Below are 19,425 nucleotides of genomic sequence, written 5' to 3' on the forward strand. Positions count from 1 at the left end.
ACTATTGATACCATAGTTGCTAATACTCCAGAGAGGCTGCTGTAAATGTATCAACTAAATGTTGCAGAATTGTAACAGTTCAGAATTTGCACCTAAATTACTGAGCTGCCAGATTGAAACACCAGAGACAGAGAGATAAAACTTTAAACTTAGATTTTGGAAAAACGGTAAAGAATAAAAAATGGAAAGTAATTGAAAAAAGTCTTTATTTCTGGTGAACAATCTGAAAACAATTGAAATAAAAAAATAGTTTGGAAGGATTTTGCAGAATTTAAATCACATAAATATATTTAAATTGATCTGAGCTGTTTATTAACATACAGAATAGCCATATTTATGACATTTAAAAAAAAAACAGAATTCCAAATGGAATCCTTGGCCCAATTCTTCTGGAACTATGGCTCATGACATGACATGACTCATGTGGAGCATATGATATGAAATGGGAAATAAGAAATAATTAAGCCTATAATATCTGCAAAAGAGCCATGGTATATTAATGAAAGGTATAGATGAAATGTAATGTTACTTCTACAAATGAAAAAGATGAATTGGAGGGGGCAGACATTTCAGTGATTGGCCCTACATTACCATTATCAGGACCAGTAAACATCCTACTTGCACTGGAGACAGTTTTTCCTATATCGGCCAAGGAGCGCAGGTTGGATTTTTTCGTCTGGTGTCGGTGCTTCCTGAGCAATGTGTAGGTCACTTTGTCCTTCAGTTCTGCTTTCAACAACCCCATCTCGATTTGGTTGTCAATGATTTTCTCTGTTAATGGAAAGTAAATGTTTAGAATTGTTTGTTTCTTTAGCTGTTTATCTGTACTGCAGAGTAGAGTTTAGCATATTACAGTATTTGTGGTACCATTTTACAAAAAAATTAATATGTGTTAATCTAATACATACAGTATATAGGTATAATAAATTGGATAGAAATGATCATGAGAAGGCTTTTCCAGGATCTACATTCAAATAAGGGATGCATGGAATTCAGCATTCAGTTTGGGATTTGGCATTGGATTCAGCCAAATTCTTAGGGCTCAATTCATTCCAGATCACTGTATTAAGTAAATTTACAATTCTGGACAACTGAAAATATGGTTCAGCATTCAGTCAAATATTTTGTAGAAGATTTGGTATTCAGCAAATTCAAAAAGTCCAGCAAACTGAGTTTATATTTTCCATTTCATCATGCAAAGTATAATGTTTCCTCCCCCATTCGTCAGTAGTGATTGTGTCAAGCGTGAATGCCAAAATGTTGCTATAGGATCATGTTGTACAGGCAGAGAAACTAAGTCATGACTTTAGGGGGATCATAACTTTTACTCATTACAGACCTGTACATTACAAAATCACCTAAGGTGACTTTAAAGAAGAAAAAACATTCAAATAATGTTCATCAAGTTACACATGATGATAATGTAATGTGTTGTTGCTGAAGCAGATCCCTTATCAAGCAGTGCTGATTTTATTTATTTAATGCAAACTGCTGCCATAAACTGTTATCTGCATGCAAAAATATCTATAAAATATACCACTTAATAACCATGCCATGAGCGTTATAACTTGGTTTTAAACCTCTGGAAGATGGAAGGTCAATGACTTGGAAATGCTTGAAATAAAAATAGTAATTTAATGGTCATAGTTAAGATTATATTAAGGTGCTGCAACTTCATTGTTATAAAGTTTTAAAAGGGAAATTGCTTAATAAAAGCTATTCTTGTCATTAGATTTTAGTATTTGTTATATTTGTTTTACAGATCTACTAATATTTAGTAACCACAACCATGCTTATTATTATTGTTGACATGTAGTCCCAAGATATGCCTCCATTAATTAAATGGATGATTTATCAACCCCCCCTTTTTTAAACTAGAGATTATTCAATATCAACATAAAGTGCCAACACATTCTGCAGTGCTGTACAATAAATGGATGTATACACTGAACATATAATACAATAATACAACATGTCTATAAAGGTAACTAGGGACCTGCCCAAAAGAAAGAGCTTATATTACTATTAGGGATGTCAAAACACTACATTAATGACTAAACATGGCCTTCCATACAGACTTGTGCACTGCAGTATTTATAAGATTTGGTCATTAAATAGATGAGTTACCAGCCCTTCCCATTTTTTTAAAAGGGGTAGGCACTACAGGAAATATCATAAGAATAACTAACTAGAAAGAAAGATTTAGGTGAATAAAGTTGGAATGGGCTATGGAGACAATTACTCTGAATGCAGGCCACTGGTTGTTAACATTTGAACATATGTAACTTTTAGTTACATATGTACAGAATGGGAGCAAAACATGACTTTCAGGGACAAAACATTCTTCAGGGACTTCTAGACTATTATCAAACTATTATCACATTTTTATCACTATTATAACAACCTGGCTGTTATGATGTCCCATAGAAAAATAAAATCTGTCATACATCTTCATATTTGGTTTATTATTATTTTTTGCTCCTAAGGCCACATGTCTTTTGTCTACTTATGTCTGTTGATACAGGCTTTTATTTCAGCTATTGGTAACTTAAATTAGTTTGAAAACTACCCAATTATTTAAAGAATATGTTAAACAATAATTAGTAAAAGCTACTGATATCACCTTTTTTCATATGTGACTTAAATAAATCATTGTTTGAAATTAAAGCAAGATGTCATATACAGTTAGGGGCCAATTCACCAAGCTCGAGTGAAGGATTCGAAGTAAAAAAGCTTCGAATTTCGAAGTGTTTTTTGGGCTACTTCGACCATCGAATGGGCTACTTCGACTAAAAATCGTTCAACTATTCGATAGTGAAGTACTGTCTCTTTAAGAAAAAACTTCGACCCCCTATGGGGAAGGTCCCCATAGGCTTGCCTAAGTTTTTTTGGTCGAAGGATAATCCTTCGATCGTTGGATTAAAATCCTTCGAATCGTTCGATTCGCAGGATTTAATCGGTCGTTCGAAGGATTATTTGCACTAAAATCCTTCAACTTCGATATTCGAAGTCGAAGGATTTTAATTCCCAGTCGAATATCGAGGGTTAATTAACCCTCGATATTCGACCCTTGGTGAATTTGCCCCTTAATGTCTAGTGTTCAGCATACAGAAATACTCACCTATCACTTGTGGGAGTGAATTTGCCTCTAGGTCAAGCAGTACTGTCCCTTTTTCAATGCAAGTCCTCAGTTCAAATAAGCTGTGCAAGGACAGCGTGGCAACATGAGGTTTACTCCATCTTTCACCCCCTTGTTCCACCTTTTCTTCAAATTTTAACCACCTGTAGGCAACAAGAGTAAATGCAATATGGTTAGTTGCGTGTAGGTACACAGAAGTCACATCTATGAAGCATTATGTTAAAGAACAAATTATTATACTGTTTGTATAATAATACTATATAATATACTGTATAGTTTACACCTGGGTTTTACTTTTCAGGCTACGTCAATGCCAATCAGTTTTCCTGTGATTGGCATCACTTAAATCCACGGGGCAAATTTACTAAAGGGCAATTTGCGTTTTCTTCGTTTCGTAGTTTCTTTCGCCAAAATGACCCTTCGCAGGGATATCGCCAAATAGCCAATTTACTAAAAGGCGAAGAAGACAATTCTCTAGTGAAAAAGCTCAAGGCAAGAGAAGTGTTGGGCCATTTTGCCAGGCGAACAATCGTTAATCCACAAATGTATCAAAGTGCAAATTTTCCAATATGTTAACTTTTCTCCAAAGTCTATTTCACCAGGTTTCATCTGACAAAATGATAAGCTGAAGCTATAGCCTCAACATTATTATATTATATCCTGTATTCCAAAAAAGTCATAAATAAAAACAAAACAAAGGCATTTTGTCATATGTTTTCTTATGGAGTATGGTGGAGCCTTCCGAAACAAAAATTTGCACATAAGTAAATTTGCCTCCATATGTTTAGATTTATCGAATGGGATTTTAAAAGGAAACACACTATTCAAAAGTGACATACATTTCTCATGAAATATTGCCCACACAGTTCAGTTTTAGATAAAAGAGCTGCTACCTCTAGCTCAGTGTGTAGCATCAATTTGTCTGTCTGATCCTGTCTGATCTATTCTTAAAGGTGAGTTATCAAATTGTTCCAGACATGTTCTTGTTATTGATGATTTTAATATATTTTAGTGGGGAGATGTAAAATACGTGACCTATTCATAAAATTACTAGAAGTTATATCACAGTTATTCTAATGGAAGCTTGCAGGCTGGATGCTGCAGAATATAATTATGGCACCCACAATTCCCAATGAATACACAGTTTCAACTATGTAATTTTCCAGTATGATTGAGGATATTAAAGGAGAAGGAAAGTCAGTATTTACTTGGGGGTGCCAAAAGTTAGGCACCCCCAAGTGATTATATATACTTACCTCAAACCCCGGGCCGGTGCTCCTATCATCACAAAGCTGCACCGGTGGAGGGGTTCTTCTAGCAAACACCACGGATCGATCGGCTTCCTTCTTCTTCTTTCTTCTCGCAGGTACACATGCACAGTAGCAGGAAAACCCAAACTTTAATGAAAAAGTCGTCTATTTCGTTCTACTCCGCATGCATCTGCCCCAGGAAATTTAAAGTAAGAAGAAGGAGGAAGCCAATCTCTCCATGGGGCTCACTGGAAGAACCCCCCTGCAGTTTTTTCCTGATAGGAGTACCGACCCAGGATGTCAGAAGAGTATATACACATTACTTGGGGTGCCAAACTTTTGGCACCCCCAAATAAATATGCCTTCCCTTCTCCTTTATGTAATGTGGTATATTACATAATGGGCCCAATGCATGCGAAAAGTTGGGTAGCAATTGTTTAACCTCTTAAAAGTTAACTAATTTCATCTACTGATTTATGGAAAAGGGAATAAGAACCATGTGCACTTAAATAGTGTTTAACTAGTTTGCTTCTTAATTAGTGCAAAGGTTAAACTTGGCTGCTTAATGTGCAGTCGATTAAGCTGACATTCTTTTGTGCATGCAAAACATGATACAAGGGCTACACTCATTCTGGTAAAATTCAAACCAAAAGATTTTCTGTACAAATACCATTAAGACATATTGAAAAATAGATCATGCAGGCCAGTAAACATGACAACCTGCCTAACAGCATATCAGGACACCTTACTAATCACTTAACAGTTTTACCTTTACACAATCAATTTCCCTCAATGAGTAATAGCAAGCTTATTTCAAACATGTGACTATATACCCCAATCCAACAGTCCAATCAAAACTTTGAAATTAAATGAATTGCCTGTTTGTGTCACATACAGGAGGGCGGGATAAGGACATATCCCAAGGGTCAGACTGGGCTGGCGGGACACCAGGAAAAAAACCCCCTGATCCACGATTTGCAGGCTTCTTCCTGCCGCTTCCGCTGAAAAAAATGCTTGGCAGCGCGGTAGGGGGGTGGTGAGGCCGCCGCCGTCACAGCGGTGCCGCAGCTATGGGGGCCGGGGGTCAGGAGGGGGCCCTGGACAGCAGCCCTGGTGGGCCCCGGCCCCCCAGTCCGACCCTGCATATCCCTCACACTTCCCCTTCTTGACATGCAAGGAAAAAGTGTGTCACAATATACAAGACACTCCTGAGTCCTATTCAGGAGTGGCATTAAGTATAGGGTTCCCTTGTGCCTGCTACCTCTGAGGTTGGTGTCTTATGTTGGATCAACCTTTAAAAACACAAATAGCATAAGAGCACAGAATGCAGCTGCTCTTCACCAATGCTAAGTGCAATTTTTCTTATAATGCGCACAGCACTTGCATCTGGCATTGGTGCATGAGCCTTTTTGTGTATGCAATAAAAATATGAATTTTGGGAACACATTAACCACTAGCTGAGAAGAACAAAATTCCTCCTTTGTCACATATACTGTACATGGTAAATGGCTAATATCAGTGTGGATATAATACACAAGAGCCATGAATATCCTATACATTTTATTCTTCTAAACGGTGCTTAGTGATGTTATCGTTTATAGTCAGAGTTAGAGATGTTATTTCTATCACATGACTCACTGAAACTTGTGTATTATAATAAATACCCCCTGTTCAAAATATAAGGATATTAGTCACCTTGGAGTTCCATGACCAGTATAAAAACACTTGGCCGTCAGACTCGTGCTTTTATATGGTCATGGAACTCCTCTGTAACTTATAATAAGGGATGCACTATTTTGGATTCGGCCCAACCCCCAAATCCTTTGTGAAAGATTTGGTCGAATACCAAACTAAATCCAAATCCTAATTTATATATGCAAATTAGGGGTGGGAAGGGAAAAACATTTTTTACTTCCTTGTTTTGTGACAAGTCAAGCGGTTTCCCTCCCTGTACCTAATTTGCATATGCAAATTAGGATTCTGATTTGGTTCAGCCAGGCAGAAGGATTCGGCCGAATCCGAATCCTGCTGAAAAAGGCCAAATCCTGGATTTACATCCCTACTTATAATATCCTTATATTTTACAAGAGAGGGTACTTTATTCACTATATATTTCGAAAGGTGAATAAAATAGCATCAATAAATAATTACATATTTTGAGCTTAAATTTTACATATCAGTACTTTGTGCAAGAGTTTATAAGTAAATTATTCCAAAAGTTATAGAATATTGGTAGCAAGTGACCACACAATGGAAAGTGATCTGAAACACTATTCCACAAGCTTAGCAGTAGTAAAGTTTCCTTTTCTTCTGACTTCACCATCAGATTACCATCCTATCCACTCTGTAACGGATTGATTTTACAATTATGCCTATAATGTAACATGATTGCACATGAAGCAACAACGCTACTGTTTGTAAGCCATATTTTAAAGGGTTACTGTCACCACATAATTAGCCACCTTTAATTATAATATCATTTATACATTCATCTTTCATATGATGGTTAAAACATATGTTTTGAGGTTTTTGTTAAAACAAATGTTAATGAGCTATTCAAATATAAGGGAATTATGGTGTATTGCTTTGTCTTGCAGTTCTACCTCTGAGTATATCTTGTATCCCTGCCATAAAGCAAGACAGGGCTTCTGAGGTTTATAAAGCAAATATTAATACCCATGTAAGTACCAGGAAATGGGTTTACATCACAATACCCTTACATTAATTAAGACAGCCCATCTACATGGGTGAGGCAGAGGTTGGACGGGAAGTAGGCCCATCTATGGGGCAAATTCACTAAGAATCGAAGTTGCGCCAGGCGCAACTTCGCCGCGCTTCGCCAGGCGAATTTTCGCCAGCGCTCCGCAAATTCACTAAAATGCGAAGTTGCGCACAGGGGTAGCGTAAGTTTGCGAAGTTGCGCTAGCGTTGTTTCGCTATATAAAGCGAAGTTGCGCTAGCGAAGGCTAATTTGCATACGGCGCGAAGTTCAAATTTCAATGGAGGAACACGTATCTGCACTACAAATGCCTAGAAAACCTTCAAATCAGCCAATAAAAATTTTATTTTGCCCTACACATGTGCCCACTGTCTAGGTAAGTTGCCATGAGTCAGGAAAGGGGGGAGGAAGGGGAGCCCCAAAAAAATTTCGATCTTTTTCAGCCTATCACCCGTCATGTAGAAAACACGCCAGCGTTTTTTGGGACTTAGAATAAATTTAGACTTTTTTTGAAACAATCCCTATCTACTCTATTGCGCTTCGCCAGGTCTGAGGTGGCGAAGGAAGTCTAGCGTAAAAGGTAGCGTTCGCTACACTGCGCAAGTTAGTGAATTTGCGTAGTTTCGTCGCTAGCGAAAATTCGCCTGGCGTAAGGTTGCGAAGTAACACTAGCGAAACTACGCCAGCGTTCATTAGTGAATTTGCGCAGTAGCGAAAATGCCGAACGCTAGCGAAAAAACGCTAGCGTTCGGCGCTTCGCGCCTTAGTGAATTTTCCCCTATAAGTCCATCTATTTGATCAACATTTTCTCCCTGATTTCCAATCAATGGCATAAATAGAGTACGCTGGGCTCCCTTGCACCCCACCCTTCCCACCTCCACCCCACCCATGCGCTTGTTGATTATACTTTAATATTTGTTCTGCAGCTAGGTAGCTTGGAGTTTAAATGATTAGTTGCTAAATTGCTACCTCATCCCATATTCTATTTCAGCCATACCTTGACATATGGCAGTGGAGAGAAAGAATATTTTTAAAAATGGCTGCATAGGTCTTTACTTCAGATATAAAATATATGTTGCAATGATATACCTTTATTATTTCTTTTACAATCACCTTTTCAACCATATGGTTAATATGTGCTACTGTATGTTCAAAAGCTGATGTTTGCAAATCTATCCCTATTAATTACTCACTAATAAAAAAGATGCTTAAGCCCACATTATTTGGGCCACAATGTTGTATTTTTTAGTTGATTTTTTTTATAATAGTAATAGCTGGAGCTTTGATCTCTGTAATAAAATGCTATCATACATATTTAATTAACCCTTGTTATTAATTGGTTTCTAGAGAGGCACATTAGGTCAATTAATGCTTAGGTAAAATATCCCCCATGTATTATAAATATGTATCATAAAGGAATTCACACTCAGGGACTGAACTTTTTTTATTTATATTAGACTAACAGACATAGGATTCAGAATCAGAAATAATTTTTACTTTCAAGTACAGAAAATACATAAAAAGTATTCTAAATCACAGCAAGAATATGTTTATGATCTAAATGATTATCAAAATCCTTAAACTCCATTACTTTAGTCTCAATTTATTTCGTTAGTCTTCGTAATTTAGCCCAATGTATAGGCATCTATATTGCATGAGGCACAAGGCACAGCATACAATAAGCTCAAAAAAAAAAAATTTTAACCCGAAAATCGAGTTTTGACTCAACCTTGAAAACTAAATTATTCATGGCAAACACAACTTGAACCTTAATAAATCTGCCCCTTAATACCTCTCTTAACTTTTTAAGCATGTTGCACTTACAGGTGCTCACGGTGTCACCAGATAAATCACGTGCCACTAAAATCTGTCACTTCCACTATATATCTAGAACCTAAATTCTTTGTATTACAACATTACCTTCACCCCACATATCTGTTCTATTCTGTTGCAATTGAGCTTTTAAGGTGAAGTACAAGGCACAAGTCTGCATTCCCAAATGCATATAATGCAGTTGTGCCTAGGATGCCTTGCACCTAAAGAATATATATTCCTTGCACCTATCATTGTGACCAAGACACAAAGCACAGCATGGCAAATACCTTCCACTGATCAGGCAATACGAGTAGGATTCCTGCAAAATGACAAGTGGCATATAAGTATATGCCCCTTGCCTGCCATGCAACTCTCAGGATGAGTGCAGATTGTGTGTGTGTATACATTTTGGCAGGAGGTACATGCTAAAGTCTGTGCTGATTATTTAGCAAAATCAAAATCTAGTTTAAAATAAAGTTAACAGCCTGGAATATCCTCTAATTAATAGACAAAATTATTGACACTACAGGAATGGATTCAGCAAAATATGTCTCACCTTGCTGTCTCCTTCCATTCCATCTCTTGGCCATCGACAGACAGAAGTTCGTCCAGCTCTGTGAAGAGCTGTGGAGGTGCAGGGCTGTCATCTTCCTCACCCAATATAAACCGGATACGCTCCGCAGCTGGTGAGACTGTAGAGGTGAAAATACTTCGGTTAACGGACTGACTGATAATAACTGATTTGCAATTTATTTCTTTTTCCTCCTCTCTTAAACTGTTCAGCTTGTTGTCAAGATCTGCACTTTCCTTTGACATTTCCCCTCCTTTGCTCGTTCCTGTATACAGAAACGTGAGTTGCTTGGAATGATGACTTTATACAACTGAAGCTGGTTCAAAGGTTAATAGCTCTAAAAGCACTTGCACCCTGCTGTAATTAAAGAATTCTGCATCGGTTACAGAGAATATTGTTAAGATACACTAGTGTTTGTCCGAAGAACTTAACTGTTCTACAAACTTGGGTTAGCAACCTTAATATTTATATGGCAGAAAACCAGTTACAACCAAACTAGCCTGGGTAGCACCAAATGATAGGAGCATCCCTCTACATGTTCTCCACCCTCCTAACTAAAAGTTTGCACATTCCATTGGTCTCTTGTTTTCTGGACATTTTGCCAGTGTGGCAATGTTTAACAGGAGACAGTCTACTCTGTACATGAAGACTGAGACTGAATATATTAGTCAGGCATCAGTGCATCTCAAAAACAACTTAGGGTCAAATATTACAAATTTGATGAGGATTATAACTGGTTACTTTTCAATCAATGTTTTTGCCCCCTAAATTTGCTTGCAGTTTCAGAAAATGTAACATTTTAGTCACTCAACACCTTAGTAAAGAACTTCCCCAAAAAATCAGTTATCAATAATTCGCTGGAAAATAAATATTGAACTGTACTGTATCTGAAGAATCACTAGACCAGTAACTATATTGGCTATACAATATGCTGTTAAACATTTTCTTACCATACAGCTATGGTCTAAAGCAAAGATATACAATCTTAGAACCTTTTGCAATTGAGAAACGATGATGGTATGCTGGCAGTTGTGGCCAGGCTGCTGCAGTAGAAGTAGCTGGTTGTACAGCAATTGGACTTATGACAATAAACCTATTTGCAGTATAAAAGTTTTGCCACAGAACTGCTATAAAAATCTACATACATGTGCATATTTGTCAATAAGGTGCATAGGTCACTTTAAAAGTATCCAACAAGCAGGCTCTACCCATTGCCATTCAGGTGAGTCATGGTAAGCAATTCAAGAAGAAAGGGCTGATAACATTAGGGATGCACCGAATCCAGAATTCGGTTCGGGATTCGGCCAGGATTCGGCCTTTTTCAGCAGGATTCGGATTCAGCCGAATCCTTCTGCCCGGCGAACTGAATCCAAATCCTAATTTGCATATGCAAATTAGGGGCGGGGAGGGAAATCGCATAACTTTTTGTCACAAAACAAGGAAGTAAAAATGTTTTCCCCTTCCCACCCCTAATTTACATTTGCAAATTAGGATTCGGATTCGGTTCGGTATTCAGTCGAATCTCTCGCGAAGGATTCAGGGGTTCGGCCGAATCCAAAATATTGGATTCAGTGTATCCATAGATAACATATATGCATTAAAAATGCCCGGACCTGAATTATTAACAAGGATCTAACCCCCCAAAAAAAGGATGGATGTAAACTTACTCAGAGTGCCTCACTAAGCACTTTTGCAATTTACATACATTTTTTCAAGAGATTTTGCATAGACAGTTAGGGCACTGGCACTTCAGAGAGAGCTGTTGAGCCAAATGCATGGTTTAGCATTTTATAGCTGTCTAAAACTGCTCATATATCAGGAACCACTACCACTCTGATTACATTTTCATTAAAATTATTTTTTTATATTTTGTTTAGGTTCCAAACATTCAGATGCTAAATTATACCAACACTGTTACCCATAGTAACTAATCAGACTTTTGATCAATCACTCCTTTGCTCATCATTGTTGAATACTGATGAAAACTTATTCCTGATGGTTATTATTCATAACTGCCCTGATACACTTTAGCACTTATGTTAACAGCCCCAAGAATTCTTTTCACAATAGCAGCTGTTCCATAACGACAGCAGAACTGAATCCTTAAATGAGGACTGCTGGATTGCTTCTTAGTAAGACATTTTCCTTAGGAAAATTTCCTTAACGTCTCGTCTTTACGATATGGTAAGAAAAAAAGGTTTAGCATTTTGCACCTAACACAGAAGCCTGAAAGTATGAACTTGCATTTCCAAGCTACAAACACAACCTTCAAAAGAGCATTGTCTGCACTATCTTCTAGTGAGCCTAATGTAAACTGTCTTATAATACAGAACTTACCTGATTACACAAAAGTGCACATTAAATAAACAGTATCAGCAGAAGTCCATTTTTAGCAGTCAAGCTTTTAAATATGTGCTGTGACAGGAATCTGACAGAATTTCATATCCTCCTTTCAATTTTTATTATCTTTAACTCCAAACCCACGAGTGCTTTTCTGTGCAATAGACATGTGGTGCAGTTTTATGAGTTCCATCGCACAGTAGTTGATGGCCAATGATTTCATTCTGCCCTGCTGTTTGTACCCACAGAAAAGGAGGCCCACACTGAACACGCAAAAATATTGTTCTTAAAAATTTTTAATTTAGCATTGACCTCTCTTTTGTGGGTACAGACCCACAGGGCAGAATAAAATCAATGCACTGCCGTGCAATGGAACGCATTAATGTACCCAGAACAGAGACAAGGCACAATTTGTTCTTCTACCGGGGCAATTTCAATAAAGCAACTCCTATAAAGAAGCAAATTAACAATTAACCTTTTGCACATTGATATTTCACATGCTAGGTTTTGCGATGCTATTTTGTTGCTTTATGGAACGATTTCTTACCGTCAAGTTCTAGATACATTTTAATGAGAAGAGATTATTTCGTTATTTTTTCTGTGCCTTTTACAGTAAACTTTATGACCAAGGCATTAAGATTTTTAAAGAGGTTTACAATCAGTCACAAAAGAGTTTATTGGCATATTGTGACATTTTACATTCCATCAGTTTCTGTCACTCATTTTACTGTTAAATTCACAGTCCTCTCTTCAGATCGTAAAAGGAGACCATGAGACTAGGAAAAGATATGGCTAAATATGGTAGCTATAATTGGCCAAATTGCTGTTTCTGTTGCCAGTAAATGGAAAGCACACAATGGAAGCACACAAAATGTTAGATGGTGGAACACTGCACTGGCAAAATCCCACACTAGTGCACCCATGGTATGGCAATTCAGCATTATACCTTCAAATGCAGACAGACTAGTGGAAACACTTGCAGCAGCATTTACAGTGCCACTGTGCTACATATGTTACAACTAAAAACCTCCACAAATACATGAAAAAACAAAATGTGTGTTTTTATTGGAATGGTTCAGGAATGGGAAGGTAAATGAATAATATGTTTTGTTTAAAAAGTTATTATATTGTACTATACTTTTACCAACATGGCATATCTGTAGGTCTTGGGAAGAAGTCGAGGGCCAAAGTAAGGCCATTGACATTTTTAATGTTGCCTGTTGCTGAAGAGTTTATTATGTATCAGGACTAAGCAACACTACATTTTTAGAATCACATTAAAAATATATTTCTAGTGAATGAGATCTCAAGCTTGTGAGGTTTGAATGGTTAGAGCAATACGGTACAGGACAATTTTCAGCTGCATAGAAAAGCATTGTGCATAATACAATCAAGCAATTTACTGGCTCTGCTCTTCCATACCTGATTATGCCACAGGCCCTGAACTTACGCTTTCTAAGTTAATGAACCATTTATATGCTGTTAAGCAAGTGAACAAGTTTCATGATGTACTTAAACCTCCAGATTAATATACACTGCCTTATTTTAGACAGCTTGATAACTGAATTTAACCCCTTTAGTATAGAAAAGTGCAGGCAACAATTTACCTTTAAAATAATGTTATGTAACATTTAGACAGATAGGGGTTAAATAAAAATATGTGGGTTCAGACTGAAAATCAATGGAAATAGTAATGGTAATGGTAATTTTTAATTATTCAGCTTATCCCTATTGCTTCTCTGTTGCTTCTCTGTACTACAATCCATGTTTGCTGGTGTAAAAATGACTTGCATGCTGTAAACATTGTATTTCCCTTTTAAAATGCAAGTTAAAGCCTGAATTAAAACATTAACTTTTAGGTGATCTGAACCTTAGAGTGGGCATTTTCTGCCTCATGCATCACAAACGGATACTCACTGCAGAATACAAAGTTACATAGTTACATAGTTAAATTGGGTTGAAAAAAGACAAAGTCCATCAAGTTCAACCCCTCCAAAAGAAAACCCAGCATCCATACACACACCCCTCCCTACTTTTAATTAAAATTCTATATACCCATACCTATACAAGGGCAAGTAGAAACCTATACAAGGGCAAGTAGAAATTCTCAAATTCACACAGTGAGAATACTATGTACAATTTGAATGTCTATAGATGTCATTTCTCTATGCTAATGATACATGGACTGGCCCAAACCAAAACCCATGAGTTGGAAGACTTAGGGCCAAAGATAGGCCACCATTTTGGGTCACCATTGCGCACCACATCACCAGAATTTGTGGTCTCCTGATCACTTACCTTTTTACCTCTGATGTAAGCTGAGGGGCAGGACATATTGGAACTTTCAAGTCCCTTCTCAAACTTGACCTGGGTCACTACTATGTGACCTTTCAAGCTATTGTAAGATATTTTATATGCAAGCATTTGGCATGATTTAGATAGCATACAAAATGCAAGTATGTAATAAGGGCTTTTACACATGTAGGCATGTAGTTGTGTGATATTCATACCTAAGGACATGAGTTCCTTGATACCATTATATTCTGGCTGGTTATATTACGTATTCCACTGCATTTTTAATGCAGCATGCTGCATTTTGATCCTTTGACATGCATTTATAATATATTTGACATACATATTAAACTCACAAAGTCACAGCAATGTTTTAAAAATGCAGCATTTGGGTTGTGAGCTGACAGTGTGCATTTTAATAGAAGCACGTTCAGATGAACATGTGTAAGAGAGCTAAAACATTTGGCATGGGAAGGGATAATGCAACAATATTTACAGATCCCATGCTCACCCATTATATTCATTCACGTTCTGATGAGCAATGTTATGAAAAGTATTATTAGTTACATCTGGATTTCTTGATCTGCTCATTTTCTTAGTAATAGAATTTCCCACCATACTGCCTGGAGGCTGCCTTCGTAAGAATGAGATAACCATACTATGAACCTATGATTTGAACCTGGTTTTGGCTCACTACCTCAGAAGACATAACTGTTTTTAAAACTAATATCATACAATTATCTTCAAGATCAGAAATCAGTTTTCTGTGATATTGCTAATTCCATTAAGCTAGCTTTAGATACTATATATAGTAGGTGCGGCAGAATATGACACCTTGTAGCACACTTTTTTTAGAACAAAGGTGCAATGTGATTGTTTGCAGTTTCTTAACTCAGCTTAAGATCACTATCTGCACAACTTCTGTAAAACGCAACAAAATTATCAAAGCCAGCTACATCTATTTTACCCTTTTCCACAACAAAGGAGGACAAATACAGAGGCAGAGAATAGTAATAAAAACACATTTCATTTATAATAAATAATGTCCTGTACTTCTCTGTGAAGGTTCTTCCATATACTGCAGCACTGTTTTATTTTCACATGCCATTTGATTAGACAGTGAAAAGTATAACCGCTTGTCCAACATGAATTCAAAGAACAGAGCTTGTGCTGCACATCAGTATGCCCATTGAATTAAAGGGTTGTTCACCTTTAAATTAACTTTTAGTATGATGTAGAGAGTGGTATTCTGAGACAAATTGCAATTGGTTTTAATTTTTTATTACTTGTTTTTGAGTTATTTAGCTTTTTATCCAGCAGCTCTACAGTTTTCAATTTCAGCAATGTGGTTGCTAGGGTCCAAATTACCCTAGCAACCATGCCTTGAATTAAATAAGAGACTGGAATATGGATAGGAGAGGGCCTGAATAGAAAGATGAGTTTTAAAAGTGGTAATAACAATAAATCTGTAGCCTTAAGCTGGCCATAGATTTGAGATTTTTAAAAGATCCGATCCTCATTGTGAGACCATGATTTTTTCGGAACGATCATACAACCAATTTGCCAGGAAAACAAAAGGGAGCTGCCTGCTTGGCCCTGCAAACATAGATAGATTGCACTGGGACCGACAAAGATTTTTTGACCTGGCCGATCAATTTCCTGACAGATGTCGGCCGAAAATCGTAAGATGTACGATCGTTCAAATCCCACTAACAGGACGATAATTTCAAGGATTGTTCAGACTTCCCTAAAATCAGTCGTTCAGCAAGAAGAATCGTTGCATCTATGGGGAGCATAAAGCATTAAAGCTTAAAGCTTACAGAGCATTTGTTTGTCAGATAAAGAAGGCAAAGCATTTAAAAAAAATGAAGACCAATTAAAAAGGCTTAGAATTAGCCATTCTATAACATACTAAAAGTTAACGTAAAGGTGATTCACCCCTTTAATCATGAAAACCCTAATGTTTTTGTTATTTCTTTAGCAAAACAGAGCAATCATGAGCATATAGATAAGCAGGAGCCAATTATGCAGTGGGATTATCAGTATTCTGGTTTATACCTCATAAGGACCAAATATGAATATTGAATTTGTATATGTAATAAAGAGAACATCAATATATTTCTCCTTAAAAAAAAATGACTGCCATTTGACGAATATAAGAACCAGCTGACTGTATCCAATAAGATTTTACATTACAGCATGGGGGAATAGATTGTGAAGCATTTTACATAATCTTATGCTGTTATGTGCAGTTGCATGAAAAGATTTTATGGGTCAGATAAGTGTATTTGACCAAAGCCTTTATTACAGAATGCAACTGTTTTGCCCATCACCAGAAAAAAACTGACACAGCATACCTTAAATAAACTTGAGCGAATGTTTTCTGATTTATGAAAATATTCGAATGGAAAAAACCTGAATCAGTAAATGTGGGGTGAAACCCCGAATTAATCGAGTTTTTCTATCAAAACCCGAACATCATAAAGGTTACAAACATCTTTAAATGGTTCAAAAGACCTCTGCCATTGATTTCTCACATGACCTGGACAGGTTTTAGCTGGAGTGTTTTTGAATTCAAGCTTTTTCCAATTTCGGGGTATAATAGATCTTGAAAAATACGAGTTCTTTTTTTTAAAAAAACCCAAAAAAATTTAGTTTTTGTTTTTAAACCCGAAAATTTGAGTTTTGACTGAAAAATACCATCAAAAACTAAAATTTTTTGGGTATAAACAACTCGACCTTTAATAGATATCCCCCTAACTCTAAGTGCGTTTTCACATCCCCCCAAATGACACCCCAAATCTACGTGTGACATTATCCTAAGGTGGTGCATTTTAAATTCCAGGAACTAATCTTACAACACTTAGTAACATTAGTCGTGTGTTTTGCAGAGGAGAAGATAATCTTCATGTTGTAAAGGTAAACTTGGAGTATAAAGCGGCATGAATTCATAAACTATATACTTGTGAAACTAATCTTCTGGAAATAGGTAAAAAACTAGATCAAATGAGTATATCAAATCTCAATTTTGCACAAGCAGTTGATACAGTGCTGCACAGCAGGAGACCAAAGCTGAGAGAAAAAGTTTGATCCACAGTTCTTTATTACTAATTTAGAATTAAAAGCCTAATCCCCATATGTAAAAAAGACACTAAGTTTGCCATAGCAGTAAATGCTACCTGCTGATTGGTTGCTGTGGGATGCTGTTCCTGGGCAAACTCATTGCCCAGGAACAGGACCCATTGAAATGCATTAGAATAGAAGGGAACTACAAAAAAGAGTAAAACTGCAAGGAAGAGTGGGCAGACCCTTAGCTAGATACAAAAGGCATTTACAAGTTGTTATCTGAGCAAAAGTGGTCTAATGAAATTGATCATTTAGCCCCAGCTATGGTGGTCAGGTTAGACAGCACAGAAGCTCAAGAGACTGCATTGATGAATGTTTGAAGAAATGTTAACCCTAGGGCATAAAATCAGGGATAACAGAGCTCCGGTTTCAGTAAAATAGTTTTCAAAAGCTTTTCATGATTTTTTTTCTAGAAATGCTGCCAATACATGAGTAGTAGGTTAAGTCTGTTACTTGTACAAGACCAGCATATCATTCTTAAGCTAAGAGTTATAAACCCAAAAAAAAAAATGGAAATCAAGGTCTTGGGGCCTATAAGAATTATTATGTTTGTTATCCAGATTAACAGGTCATCATAAAGTTTAAGTGCAATTCAGCAGGCAATCCATTATAAATCTATGATTATATGTATTACATTAAGGTTCAACAGCTGCATTTCAATCATGGCATGTGACACCAGTCTGCAAGCTGTATACTGAAGGAATGCTATATTTTAAGCCTTGTTAAATTCCATAAGCACGGCACTGTAAATTTTAGACAATGTACAACTAAAAGGTAAATATTTAAGGGACTGATGTTCAAAAAGACACAGAACAGTAGCAAACTGCAGATTTCCCAGTGTCTGTTTTCATACTACTTAATTTCTTTTAAAAAAAATGGTGTGAACAAATAGATATTTAGCTACTGATATCACACTTCCAGAAAATAATCAATACAAACATCTCTGTGCTGGAACAGAATGATCAATGCAGATCTTCTGGGCTCTCCTCTAATAAATTGAAATCAAGTTGCTAAAATTAAGTCTGCCTTTACAGTGCACTGAAGACTTTATGGAAGAACAAGATCATTTAAAGCAGGTTGCCTCCAACCTTTTATGAAGTGGCATCTATAATTATGGGGTTTTTATATAATCCTTTGAGAATGAGTGAGGAAGTGCAATCGCAATCAGTTGAAGTTGTGACCTCCAAAATTATAGAAAAACGAAATAACTCTTAAAACAAGCGACCGGAAATAGGTTGCACAGTGATGCTTCTCATGGGGAGTACATTCTGGTACAGTGCAGAGCACATTCACGACATTTCTACTTTATACAAACATATCCTAGTTCTGGGACTGTCACGATTGCAATTGTCTGTTTAAATAATTATGATACCTTTAATTATACTGAAGTGGATACTGTTACAAATTGACAAAGAACATACCAATGGGATTATCTTGTACTCAGCATACCTGTTGCCCTTCCAAGATTCCTTGCAACCCTCAAGAGGCTGCTTTTTGTTTTAGCTATTAAACCATATCAGGAAAACGCACACAATCAATCATTGCCTTCCCAACATGCTCCAGTCATCTACTTATTTGAAGTTCTAACCTTTTTCTGGATATAGAGTTCTCCCAAGAAAACAGAGACAACTGAAGGTTATAGATAGGCTAGATGTTGAGTAGGCTTCATTGTTGCATCTGGCACACAACTGCATTCTGTTTCATAAATGGCACATATAACAGAGGCATCAATAAATCTGTTCTACTTTCAATTAACCCCATCAAATTAAATCCTTAAAATAATTGGAGTTAAGTGAAAGGTAGTTGAATTAAGGGCATAGCTGGGCATAATTGTGCCACTCCTGGCTTTATATAAATTTATACTACTCCTTGTCTTCTGTAATTCACCATTCAAGTCAGCTGCAAAACTTTTATATTACCATTGCCAATTATTCAATTGTGGGGTATGTCTTATTCCTGCTAATTCATCTTTGCTACTCCTTGCTTTCTCCAACTCACCATTCAAGTCAACTGCAAAACTTTTTATTACCTTTGCCAATTATTCAAAAGGAGTATGTGTTAAATTGTTATTTTGGTATCCAGCAACTTTCCTACTTGCTTGAGTGAAGGGTTGGTATGCCCATTGTATTTCCACATCTGGCTCTGTCCTATTAATAGTTTAATTACTGATGTT

The 19,425-nt window shown here is 36.7% G+C and overlaps 1 protein-coding gene across 5 annotated transcripts in view; it reads right to left on the reverse strand.

Moving 5' to 3' along the window:
* The window catches only part of slc4a4.L (solute carrier family 4 member 4 L homeolog), a 142,482-nt gene that overhangs the window by 48,282 nt on the left and 74,775 nt on the right, over positions 1–19,425 (reverse strand). For 4 of the 5 annotated variants that reach the window (XM_041591075.1, XM_041591074.1, XM_018252568.2 and 1 more), the window contains 3 exons: positions 9,480–9,615; positions 3,122–3,282; positions 592–771 (listed from right to left, as the gene is read on the reverse strand). In XM_041591075.1, coding sequence (XP_041447009.1) covers positions 592–771; positions 3,122–3,282; positions 9,480–9,615 — 477 coding nt within the window. The remainder of the gene's footprint in view (positions 1–591; positions 772–3,121; positions 3,283–9,479; positions 9,616–19,425) is intronic. The other variant, XM_018252575.2, reaches the window with a different exon arrangement.

The sequence above is a fragment of the Xenopus laevis genome, chromosome 1L (genome assembly GCF_017654675.1).
Source record: "Xenopus laevis strain J_2021 chromosome 1L, Xenopus_laevis_v10.1, whole genome shotgun sequence".
In the NCBI taxonomy this organism is placed as follows: Eukaryota; Metazoa; Chordata; class Amphibia; order Anura; family Pipidae; genus Xenopus; species Xenopus laevis.